A 12,877-nucleotide genomic window follows, 5' to 3' on the forward strand; every position below is an offset into this window, starting at 1 on the left:
ATATATACCAATATTTATAAATGTCTATGTCCACAAAATGGATGAGTTGGGCAGAAATGAGGGGAATTTCCTATATGTTTGTACTGGTTAATTTTTTTTTTCTTTAACAAAGCATGTTATGTTTTAAAATTTAAGCAGGGAGGACCCATGCTCTTGACTTTTAAACTACATGACCCAGAAACATCCCTCCACAAATTTTTCTGATCAAAATTCTCCTTAAAAACTTTTGTGTTGACCAAGGGCAGAGCTGCAAACACCACAATGTTCTCTAAAGCTGGAGGCAACCTTAGGCTAGGCTCCTAGGCAGCCAGCCTCTGACCTTAAATAAGAATTCTAGGCCATCCTCTTCTAGAGTCTGGTCTGCCTACCTGCATTTCATATTCTTCAGAAAATCCTTGGCCTTTTCCAGGTATGACTTCAGGTTACTCTCATAGCTTTGCTGCCTCAGTTGGTCCAAGAGCTTGTCAAGATGAGCCTCCTGGGCCTGGCAGCCACACCAGGGATAGAAGCAGATGTGAGTCACCGGAGCGCCAAGAAAGGATGTGACATGCAGAGACCCTGCCCCTGGAGATGAGGTCCAGGTGCCCCAGGCAGGCTTTTCTACATAAGAAGCACCATTCTTACTCTCACTGCTCTGGGCCTATGGGCTCTTCTCCCTGCCTGGAATGCTCTTCTCTATTTTAAATCCCTGATGACCCTACTTAGATGGGACTCCTCAGGGACATGTCCCTTATCCTCACCCTTCCTGGGCTGGCCCCCTTACACCTTCCAGAGACACTTACTCCTCACTCTCCTTCTCAGTGCTGTGCTTGATGTCAGATGCTGAGGGCATCCCTTCCACCCCTAGACTATGTGAAGGCAGGTGGGTGGGGGCCGGCTCATGTCCTGGGGGTCAGGATGACTGCCAGAGGGAGATGTTCCATGCCCCCCAGTCTGTCTCTCAGGCCAGCCCCATCACAGACATGTCTGGATCTGGGACTCACTGCACAGTCCAGACTTAATTCCAGCAGAACTTTACTGCCACCCAGCCCCCACGACCAAGGTGAGCCTCACTTTCTCATCTGCTCAAGTTTTATAGCTTGAGGTTTTACATTTGAGTCTAAGATACACTGGGGATTTATTTTTACACAAAAATAAAATATGGCGTGAAATATGTATTGAATTTCTTTCTCTTTTCTTTTGCATCTGAATGCTAGCTGAATTCATGGGCCCCCAGGCAGAGCCATGGGCAGCTGACAATCTGGATGTGGCCCTTCGCTCCTGTCCTGTTGGGGTTACCTGGATGCCGGGGCCACACCTGGTTCTCTCGCCTGTGCTTCTGCCGCTGCTGCTCCATCCTTTTCTCGAGCTCCATCTCCTGCATCAACAGCACACTCTGATGTGTCTCCCATAGGTTCACGGCCTCCTGGAAGTAGCTGAAGAGGTCTGAGGTCTGCTGCTCTGTCTGCTTCGCCACGGTCTCGAAGGATTTCTGTGGTGGCAGAACCCAGAGGAGAGGCCTTTAAGTGTCAACCAGCCCCCGGGGAAAGGAGAAGGGCCCATCGAGCGGGGCTCCCTCACCAGCCCGTGGAGGCCCAGATCTCCAGGGACTGGTGTCTGGACACCATCCCTCAAGGTTATCTTCACATCCGGCCTTCCCTTCTCTGGGACAGCATTTCTGGTCTGTCCATGGCCACACCCTCAGACTGGCTGACATGCAGTCCCGTCTCTAGACCTGTATCCCTGTTCACTGAAGAGGGAGTTCGGGGCCTGGAAGGAGAAAGGCACCACTCTGGCATCAAGTGGGCCATGCCCATCTTGACCTGGGCATCTCTCCTTCCTTGGAGCTCCCTGACACAGCACTTGAGCCAAACACCAGAGCCCACTGGTCAAGTCTCACCTCTCCCTCTTTCATATGTGTCTCTTATACTCTCAAAGGGTCTGGGGTTGGCAAACTATGGCCCATGAGCTACATGTAGCCCTCTGCCTTTTTTGTTTAACCTTGGGAGCTAAGCACAGATTTTACATTTTTAAATGGCTGGGGAAAAAAACAAAAACAACCTAAAGGAGATAATCAATCATGTAATAATTAGGTGAAATTCAAACTTCAGTGTCCAGAAATAAAGTTTTATTGAAAAATAGCCATACCCATTCATTTCTGTGTTGCCTAGGGCTGCTTCTATGTGATAAGAGTAGAGTGAGAATTTGTGTCAGAAACCTGACACCCCACAGGGCTTAAAATATTTACCACCTGGCCCTTTACAGGAAACATTTGCTGAATCCTGCTCTAGACTCTAGGCAGCTGTGACTCGGGCTAATTGCTCCTTGTGATCTCTAGCACCCAGACTTGGCAAGGGCCTGGGGAGGCACTCTGCCTGAGAGTGTTTGACTGGAGTCTGGGGGTGGCTGGGGAGCCAGGAGTGAGCCTGGAGTGCCTGGCGGTGCAGGGGAATTGCTCCAGAAGGGCTGGCCATGACAAGGCAGAGGCACTCACCAGTGACAAGAAAGTTGTAAGCCCCTGGACTCCCACTCCTCTCACAGCCCAGCATCCCGGGCGACCCCCACCCTGCTCCCCAGCAGCACAGATCCCCAGTTACGCACGTCCAAGACCTCCAGCTCCTCCTCCACCTTGCTCTGGAGACATCCCACCATTTGGAAGAAGGACGGGCTCACCAGGCTCTCTGCCTCCTCCTCAGTGAAGGCCTTCCAGTCCAGCAGCTGCTTCTGGCGGAGGACGAGGCAGAGCCCGGCTTAGGCTGATGGGGGCTTCACCTCAGGACTGGTCCTGCCCCGAGACCAACCTCCCACCCATCTCCACGAACCTTGGCAAAAACCCCCACAGTGGCCCAGTCAGGCCAGCTTCATCTGCCCTCTGTGTCCAGGTGCTGAGTGCCGCCCCTGGTCACTGACTCCGCCAAAGGTGTTCTCACTATCCCCTTTCGGCAGATAAGGAAACTAAAGCTTGGGGAGAAGTGAAGGGACTTGCTGGAGGGCACACACCTGGCACGTGGTGGGCCTGGGATCTAAACTCTCCTATTTCTGACCCTACAGGCATAAACTGCCATCCTACACATCCTCAGCATTGCTGTAAGCCAGACAGTGCTCTCATTTCCTGTCTGGAGTTATGCCAACTGGAAAGCCAGTTCTCTATATTAATAAAGACTTGATTTATGCACAAAACCTAGACTAAATCAACCTCCCCCAATTATTATAAAACATGAAATGTGTCTCCAGTTGTACACGTCCAATGCTGCTGCCCAGGAACATCAGGCACCCTCTGTCAGGCTCAAAGTGCTCCTAGAGTACGTGGTGACCTTAGCACTCACACCCTGCATGTGCCCAGCAGAGGGCTGTGAGCAGGGGCACAAGGAACTGACACTAGGGCCACAGGGCCGTGGAGCCCCAGGGGCAGGGGTAGTGAGGAGGTGAGTGCTGGGGATGTGGTCTTGGGGAGGCTCTCTAGAGCACAAGGCTTCCCTCCAGGCTTTACTCCTAAGGTCTGATGTCCCTAAAGGGCTGACTAGGAGGCATGTGATGGCCCCTAAGGCCCCAGAGCAAGCAGGCAGAGTCCTGTGGGCTGGGACAGCCCCTGGATCTTTTGCAAACTGGTCTTCTCATCTTCAGATGGGGCCAGGGACACCCACTCTGTAGGACGTTGCAGGATCTGATGAGAGTGGTGCAAGAGAGTGGCACAGCACCCAGGGACCACAGCACCACATGGTGCAGTGCACTGGAAAGCCCTCTGCTCCTCTGTTCAGAGTCCTGACGGCAGAGCCAAAGCTTGACAGACACACGTGTGAGGGGTGGGGCAGCAGGAGTGTCTTGGGGCCTACAGGCAGGACTGTCTTGGGACCTACAGGCAGGACCGTCATGGCCTGGGGCCTCCTACAGCCACAGCCGGCATGTTGGACCACCTTCAAAACGATTAGGTGTGGGGGATTTTCATCCAAACAGTCTTACAAAGGAGGCAGGGACGGGGCCTTTTGACATAATATGTCCTCATACCTCAGGAAACCAGGCCTTGTCATTGAAGGGGGTTGTGGGAGGTCTCACTGTCTCACACTCAAACAGAGGCGGGTGGCTGAAGAACAGAGGCTGACGGGTAGAGAGTAAAGTTGGGTGTGATAGCAGTGGCAACGCTGTTTATACAAGGGAACTGGCGGAATAATTCCCATGACATAACCTCCGCTGAATAAATAAAGTCAAGTGATACAGAGGGTCAAGTGAAGGGTGAGGTGATCAGAGTGCTAAATTTTGTCTGTAGGGTCAAGGAAGGCTCCCTGGAGGTGGTCAGGTTGGGGGCCACAGAGGGGTAAGTGGGAACAGCTGGGGAGGGGGGAGTCCAGGCTGAGGGAGCAGCTTCAGAATGTCCAGACAGCAAAGCGGAGGGAAAGCGGGGGCTGCAGGGTGGAGAGGGGCAGGGCCGGGAGGGCCGGGAGGACCGGAGGGACACCCACCCTGCACTTCTGCACTTGGGCTAGGCACTCCTGCCAGATCCTCTCGTACTGCAGGCGAATCCGCGTCATGCAGTCCATGTGGTAGATGTCTCCATGGGCAGGGAAAAAAAACACATCAGCAGCTCTTCCAGAAGAGGCAAGATCGGGAGGAGGGGTTGCCCATCTCTCAGGAAGCGGCTTCTCCCCAGCAAAGCGCCGCCAGAGCGGGGATCATTTACATCAGGGGGTTCTGTCTCCCTCACCTCAAAAGTCCTCAATACCCCAAGATAAGGACCTCAAACGAGGAACCACATTTTTCTGTTCTGATCCTGACCCCTGACTCAGTTTCAAAGCTGATGAAACTCTTTCGGGGTAGTTGTACTGAGTGACGAAACAGTAACCAGGTACAAATTAAGAGCATTTACAGATCGTGTCTGAGGTGAATCCCTTAAGAAGTGATTGGACCAGCAGAACATTCAGAATGTGACCGATTGATCTTTCTCCTCTTCTTCCTCCCTACTGTTTCTGGTTTATAGTCACCTCAGTGTGACTCTTGGTTTCCAAGGTAAGGAACTGAGGTTTAGTGTTCCTGTCACTTCCAGAAACTGAAAGATGACCCAGAGATGGTGTGGTGGCTGTTCCTTGACAAGGGCTGGGGAGGAGGGAGCTTAGGGGGCAGTGAGGACGCTGGGGAGGGTGGATGTGCAGTGGAACTGGTGACGAGAGGCTGTAAAGCTGGTTTCTGCCATCTCCAGGGCCACCGCCTAGGCCCGCACGTCCCCACCCCTCCTAGGAAGTCACTGTGATGAAGGCCCCCTCTCCAGGGTTTCTGTGATTCTGTTCCTGTTCCCCTCTGATCTGCCCCCAGTCAACCTTATCACTCCCAGCTCAGAACCTTCCGCTGGGTTCCCACTGCCTTCAGGATGAAGTTCAGCCTCCCACACGTGGCCATGTGGCCAGCACAGCCTGGCCCTTTGGCCTCTTCTCTTTTTCCCCAAAGGTCCCAGCTCTGTCTGGCCTCTCAGCCTCCCCACATACTAGTCTTCTGGCTTGGAAAGCTACCCTGACCCCTAGACGTGTCTAACTCATACTCGCCTTGCAGGTTTCAACTGGATGGTCACTTCCACGGCAAGGTCTCACATAACCCTCAACCAGGCTACGTCCCAAATCCAAATTAAAGTAGCTGGTCACCTGTTCACTCCCTGCTGTAATATCCTGCGTGGTCTGGACTGGAGGCACCCTAGAGAGATCCACTCTGCTGGTTACCAGGACCCAGCAACTTGCTTACTCCTAGGCGGTGCCCAGTGAATGGCAGCCATTGCTATTATTTAGGGTCTCAGGGCCCTTACCTTTGGTGTTATAATACAATTATAATATCTTTAGAATTATAAGCCTGAGAGTCTTGGGAGCAGTGGTGGGTACTACTAACCAAAGCAGTCAGGTCAAGTCCAGCTGTGACATTTCCTTAGCTGTGTGACCCTGAGCAGGATGCTTCACCTCTCTGTGCCTCTGAATCTTTCTCCATCATAGGGGGCAATGACACCATTGACTTCACTGGGTTATCTCAAAGGAGATGAAAGTATTATATATATTCTACAGTAAGACTTGGAAAACTCTGCTAGATAGTAAATATTTCCAGCTTTGAGAGCCATACAGTCTCTGGCACAAACACTCATTTCTGCTGTTACAGAGCAGAAGCAGCGAGAGACAGCATGTAAACAAATAGAGCAGAGCTGTGTCCCAGTGAAACTTATTTACTGATGATGGGTTGGAGTTTGAGGACCCTAGTTATAGAGAATTTCTAAATATTACCATTTATTCTTGAGCACCTAATAAGCCAGGCACTGAACTACGACTGGACCACAGGACTGTATGTGCTTCTTATGTTAACCTCACAAGGTAGGTATCTTTATTACTCCTGAAATCCCTACTTTATGGAAGAGGAATGTGAGACTGAGAGAGGCCATGACTTCCCCAAAGTCACACAGCAGGGGCAGCGCACCTCACACACGCAGGATCTGGCCTTGGAGTCACCCCTCTAGCTCATGCTGTGGTCAGGGGTCAGAGCATGGGGCTGCCATGGCTGTGGGCTGGGCAGGGATGTGAGAGGTGGTGGGAGGAGGGGGACTCTTCCAGGTAAGGTCTTGGGATCCGATATGAATCCCCAGAGCTTACTCCTCCCTCCACTCCCCCACCCATCTTCCCCAGGAGTGACTTGCCACCTATTTCTGAGTTTGTAATAGACCCTGACATAAACAATTGGCTGACAGACTGAAATGGCTCCAAAGCTACTGCTTGAACAGAGCTCTGGAGAGACCCGAGTGGGATCCCACAAACCTCACTCACCGAGGTGCTTGTTCAACGAGTTGAGAGAAGAATGCCATTCCGTCAGCTGAGCTTTGCTGTAATTGGGGGGCAGGAGGTCACTGGGGAAGGAAGGGGTGACATGTAAGCCATGCTTGAGTAAAACACTCAGTGAGCAAGACTGGTAGCATCTTCAAGGAACAATGGTCCAGGGGAATGTCTACACAGATGCTGAAGAAACATGTGACTTGTTGGGGATTTTCTGGTGCCGAACACATGTCATGAAAAGGTCTGTTAATACCAGCGAGCCTGTTACTTAGAAAATAAAACTGAATTTCCCTAATGGGGAAAAAAATGGTTTATTTCACACAACCCAGGAATCCACTTCAAGGAACCCAATCAGAGACAATATAAAACATATACAAAGTTTATACATTAAGACAGTTGCTTAACAGTTCTGTTTATAAACACTCAAAAAATAAAAAACAACATTCATATCCAACAAAAGGGAATTTCTTAAATACAATACATGAATTCTTTACTGTAGTCACTAAAAAGAATGTGGCAGATTGAAAAATTGTCAATATTGTTAGGTCCTCCCACCGGTAGGTCGAGTTTATTTCCCCATCCCAGGTTCTGGGCTTGGCCATGCGATTTGCTTTGGCCAATGAGACACCAGTAAATATGTCTCAGCATATTTACCAGTCTCAGCAGAGGCTTGAGACTTCTGCTTGCCCTCTCTTGTTGCAGGGAGCTCTTTCCCCAGCACCAGCACCACCACCATGCCTACAAGCCTGGATTAGCCTCCTGGAGGGCGAGAGAGCAAGTGGAGAGAGGCCCCAGCTGTCCCACCCAAGGCTCCAGACACAGGAGCAAGGCCATCCTGGACCATCTAGCCCCAGCCAAGGGAAACTGCCCAGCTGGCTCACAGAATCATGAGAAGCAAAAACTGACTGTTGCTTTAAGTCACTAAGTTTCAGGTGGTGGTCAGTGGTGTGAAAAAAAGGAATATGACATATTATTTATTGTCCACATTAGGATATTTTGACAGTGAAAGGAGGAGGCTAAGAACAATTATGCCAAGACAAGACATGTAGCCCATGATGGTCTTGGGCAGCCTACTTAGAGTGGGATAGTAAAGAGCAAAAAACGAAGATCATGGCATCCAGTCCCATCACTCCATGGCAAATAGATGGGGAAACAATGGAAACAGTGACAGACTTTATTTTCCTGGGCTCCAAAATCACTGCAGATGGTAACTGCAGCCATGAAATTAAAAGACACTTGCTCCTTGGAAGAAAAGCGATGACAAACCTAGGCAGTGTATTAAAAATCAGAGACATTACTTTGCCAACAAAGGTTCATCTAGTCAAAGCTATGGTTTTTCTAGTAGTCATGTATGGATGTGAGAACTGGACCATAAAGAAAGCTGAGCACCGAAGAACTGATGCTTTTGAACTGTGGTGTTGGAAGACTCTTGAGAGTCCCTTGGACTGCAAGGAGATTAAACCAGTCCATCCTAAAGGAATCAGTCCTGAATATTCACTGGAAGGAGTGATGATGAAGTTGAAGCTCCAATACTTTCGCCACCTGATGTAAAGAGCTGACTCATTGGAAAAGACCCTGATGCTTGGAAAGATTGAAGGCAGGAGGAGAAGGGGACAACAGAGGATAAGATGGTTGGATGGCATCACCAACTCAATGGACATGAGTTTGGGTGAACTCCAGGAGGTGGTGATGGACAGGGAAGCCTGGAGTGCTGCAGTCCATGGGGCTGCAAAGAGTCAGACATGACTGAGTGACTGAACTGAATTGAAAGAGCAAAAGGGAAAATACGAGAGTGTGCAGAGAATGGTCTCAAGTCTAAACACTGTACTAAATGCAATGTGGTGTCCTAGACTGGGTCTTGGAACAGAAAAAGGATATTAATGGAAAAATTGGTGAAATTCAAAACAGTGTGTTGTATAGGTAATGAAAATGCATCTAAGTTAATTTTAGTGTTAACAAGCATCCAGAGGCAGGGTAAGATGACAACACTAGGGAAACTGGATTAGGAATATAGAGGAATTCTGTGTGTTATCTTTGTAACTTTTCTATAAATCTAACATTACTCCAAAATGAAATTTTCATTTTAAAAAATTATATGCACAAGTATTTATTGGGTCCAAGAAAATCCATGGAAATTCTCCTGGGAGAGACCCTGGGAATCTTAATAATTAACTCCCAACCCTTCTGCCATCACTACCCACAAGCCTACAGAGGGCCTGGCATGAGCCAGAACAAAGGTTCTTGCCGGGTGTCTGGGACTCTGGGGTTTCCAGAGGAAGGCCTGTAGCCATGGGTTGGGATGGGATGTGGGGCCTGCTTGAGGTCCCACGTGAGGCAGTTAGTTCCCTGGACAGCTCCTCAGGCTTGATTAGAAGGCTCCCTAGCTACTGATAGGCCAAGAAGAAATAAGTGGGGTCTACATGGTGTGCTTTGTGGGAGCTGTCCAGACCTGCTTGCACAAACACCACAAACCCAAACCTTTGCTTGACACTCACTGGATTTCTGAGATCAAGGTTTTGCAACTTAACCTTTAAGTTGTATGTGTTTGCAATGCTTCCAGACACGGGAATTATGTCCTGACTTCACCTTTTTATATATCCCCACTGCTGAGTCCTATGTCCTATAAGTGTGCTCTTGCTTCTGATATCTTAGAACTGCCCACGACTTCCTCCAAGCCAGGTCATATCACACACCCAGCTCCACACGCTGCCTGAAGACACTGCCACTATACAGTATGTCCCAGCTGTGGCCAGAAGCATCAAAGGAGGCGTTTTTCTCCATGTGCTTGGCCCCAGCTTTCCACTCCACTTGGGCAGCAGCCAGCTCCACATTCACAGCCTGTATGAAGGATGTGCTGGGGCAGAAAAGACATCAGCCTAGAACTCTTTCTGTATTTGGTTTGCAAAGTCTAAGTGCTAAGGGGAGTCGAGAGCATTGGTGAGGAGCAGGCATTTGAGGGACTTGGCAGAGAGCCCTGGGGAGGAAGAGGATGCTGTGGACCAGCACTCTCTCTTCACCCAATAGAAAGGGGCTTGGGAAGGGGTGGACAGAGCAGGGTGGCGGGTGCCTGGCAGTGCCAGCAGGTGGGTCCTGCTTCCTGGTGGCACTGCTGGAGCAACTACAACACCCAGGCCTTTGGAAGAAATGGCTGCCTGGATGGGAGAACTCAGGGGCTCAGAGAAGTGTCCTCAAGATTCCTGTGTCCAGCTGTGTGGAGGCAGCAGCAGTTGCCCAGTAGCATGTGTGATGCTTTTGAAGTGTGGTGTTGAAGAAGACTTTTGAGAGTCCCTTGAACTGCAAGGAGATCAAACCAGTCAGTCCTAAAGGAAATCAACCCTGAAAATTCATTGGAAGGACTGATGCTGAAGTTGAAGCTCCAACACTTTGGCCACCTGATGTGAAGAGCCAGTTCATCGGAAAAGACCCTGATGCTGGGAAAGATTGAAGGCAGGAGGAGAAGGGGGTGACAGAGGATAAGATGGTTGGATGGCATCACTGATTCAATGGACATGAGTTTGAGCAAACTCCAGGTGATAATGAAGGACAGGGAAGCCTGGCGTGCTGCAGTCCATAGGGTCACAAAGAATCAGACACAACTGAGTGACTGAACAACAATGTGTGTGGACCAAACACTGACGACCAGACTCCCCAGGCTTGGCTCTGGGCGGGATTCCCTGGCTTTCTGTTAATGGGCAAGATCCCCAAGAAAGACTAAGTTTTGCCCACCTTTATGAACAGGGACTCAGTGTCAGAAATAAGTGAAGTCATGCGTGTGTGTGCTAAGTTGCTTCAGCTGTGTCCAACTCTTTGTGACCCCATGGACTATAGCCTGCCAGCCTCCTGTCCATGGGATTCTCCAGGGAAGAATATTGGAATGTGTTACCACACCCTCTTCCAGGGGATCTTCCTGACCAATGAATCAAACCTGTGTTTCTTATGTCTCCTGCATTGGCAGGAGGGTTCTTTACCACTAGTGTCACCTGGGGAAGCCCAAGTGGAGTCATAGAAAACAACAAAAGCACTTTTCCTTGTGGTGAGATTTTTATCTACCTTGTGAATTTCATGCTTACATGAAGATGTGGCTGCACCTGGGCATCTCCTGCCCATCCGGGTGGAGTCTCTCTGGCTTGAGTTGTGTAGGGTCCTAACAGTCATTAACATCCTAGGAGAACTTGGGCTCTGTGGTGAGGTGATGGGAAGAACCTGTATCCCAAAGTGACCAGAATGAAAGGGACCAGTGAGGTGCATGGCTCCCAGCACGTGAAATGTCTCTGCCTTGCAGGACCATGTAGGCTCCATCCTGCTGCTGAGGGTAGATGCTGCAGATTCCCAGGGCTGTGGGCTTCCAGGATCTAGAACATTCAGCATGCCCCTACCACGCAGCTTATTATCATGGGATCAGAGCTGGTGAACACAGGTCTAAGCAAAGCAGAGGGTGTCCACACCCTCTCACAGGGCCCTTGTCTGATGACAGCAGCCTCCTTACCAACCTCTGGGCCTTCAGCTTCACATCCCTCCATCCATGCTCCAAACTGCAGAGCTGATGGAACCACTCCATTCCTCACTGCCCTCAGGAAAAAGTCCACCCCCTGACCTGGCTCCCCTCCAACTCCCCTACTCTCCTCTGACCTCACCCCTCGCCACTGCCTCCTTCCAAGCTCTTTGGCAGAGTCACACTAAACTTTCTGCAGCAAATGTGTCGCGTTCCCTGTTGCTACTGGGGCTGGGACACCCCAGAATGTGGACCCAGGTGACTAGCCCAGGGCCAGAGAACTGGGAGATGGCCTGGTCTGGAGGACAACACCTCAAGAGCAAAGTCAACAGTAAGGACTCTGCCTGCCTCCCCCATGGACCCCCAAAGGTGCCCCTCCCCAGAGGGCCCTCCCCTCCTGCTGTACCAGATGGTGCACAGATGGTCCAGTCGCTTTTGCTGCAGGATGCTCTGGTTCTTCATCATGGTCTCAAGCTCTTTCTTCACAGCTGGAGGAGTCTGGATCCTCTCACTGGCCATGAACTCACTGGGTTTCCAGACATATTGGACCATGGACAGGAGAGGAGGGGCACGGTGGGTGGGAGAGAAGGCATGAGACTCACGGTAAGAACATTCAGCACCCTGACACCACTCCCAACCCCTTCCCCACATCCAGGCCTCAGGGACACAGGCAAGGAGGGAAGAACAGAGGGGTCGGCAGGCATAGCTCAGGTGTAGGTCCTGACTGCTGCCTCCAGCTCTGTGACCTTGGACAAGTCACCCCTTCCCTGAAACTTGGTTTCCTCTTCTGTCAAGGTAATGACAATACCTTCCTCAAGTGGTACTTGTGAGAACCCCGCCAGATAACGCGAGCAAAACCATTAGCACCATGCCTCACTCCTGGGAAATGCCCAGTAAATGTCACCTCTTCCCACCACTGTCCATGATGGTTACTGATGTCTGAACCTCCCTGATCCAAGCCCAGGCCTGGACCAGGTACTTTCCATAGAGCATCTTGTTGATCATCACTGAAACCCTGTCACCAGTCCATCATGGTATCTGCAGACAAAGCCTGCAAATGTTTGAGCCCTTGACGAAGGTCACAGAGAAAGTACAGGGGCAGTGAGAGCTCGGTACACTTCTCCATCCATCCTAGAGTCAGACTCCGGTGGTCTCCATTTAGAAATGCGGGTGGACAGCAGGCCTCCCGCCACCACACCTACAGCACAGACAGACACTCTCTGGTGACCTTAGACATCTTGGTTCCAAGTGTCCCTTTCTTAGCAAAAGAAAGCCTTCTTTGCTGGCCAAAACCTCCATGGCCTTTGCATCAGTATTAACAAGAGTGCCACCTGATGGGGGAAGCTTGGAGATGGGTCCTCTCTTCACCCTCTCTCCCAGGAGTGAAACTTGCTACCACAGGGTGGGAAGTGGCCCAAGCCTGAGGGATGGCCATTCTCCTTGGCCCAGTAACAGTAAAGAGTGGACAGTGGGCGGGTAATCAGGCTAACATTTTCAAACCACTTGTACAGTGGGCTTCTGCTAGTAAAGAATCCACTTGCAGTGCGGGAGACCTGGGTTTGATCTCCGGATTGGGGAGATCTCCTGGAGAAGGGTAAGGCTACCCACTCCAGTATTC

The 12,877-nt window shown here is 50.6% G+C and overlaps 1 protein-coding gene across 3 annotated transcripts in view; it reads right to left on the reverse strand.

Annotated features, from left to right (window-relative positions):
• CCDC180 (coiled-coil domain containing 180) overlaps positions 1-12,877 on the reverse strand; it is a 56,399-nt gene that overhangs the window by 32,265 nt on the left and 11,257 nt on the right. For all 3 annotated transcript variants that reach the window (XM_027964406.3, XM_042243223.2, XM_042243224.2), the window contains exons 10-15: positions 11,666-11,785; positions 6,762-6,841; positions 4,437-4,525; positions 2,581-2,703; positions 1,298-1,471; positions 369-484 (exon numbers count right to left, since the gene is read on the reverse strand). In XM_027964406.3, coding sequence (XP_027820207.2) covers positions 369-484; positions 1,298-1,471; positions 2,581-2,703; positions 4,437-4,525; positions 6,762-6,841; positions 11,666-11,785 — 702 coding nt within the window. The remainder of the gene's footprint in view (positions 1-368; positions 485-1,297; positions 1,472-2,580; positions 2,704-4,436; positions 4,526-6,761; positions 6,842-11,665; positions 11,786-12,877) is intronic.

Source organism: Ovis aries, chromosome 2 (assembly GCF_016772045.2).
Source record: "Ovis aries strain OAR_USU_Benz2616 breed Rambouillet chromosome 2, ARS-UI_Ramb_v3.0, whole genome shotgun sequence".
NCBI classification, from domain to species: domain Eukaryota; kingdom Metazoa; phylum Chordata; class Mammalia; order Artiodactyla; family Bovidae; genus Ovis; species Ovis aries.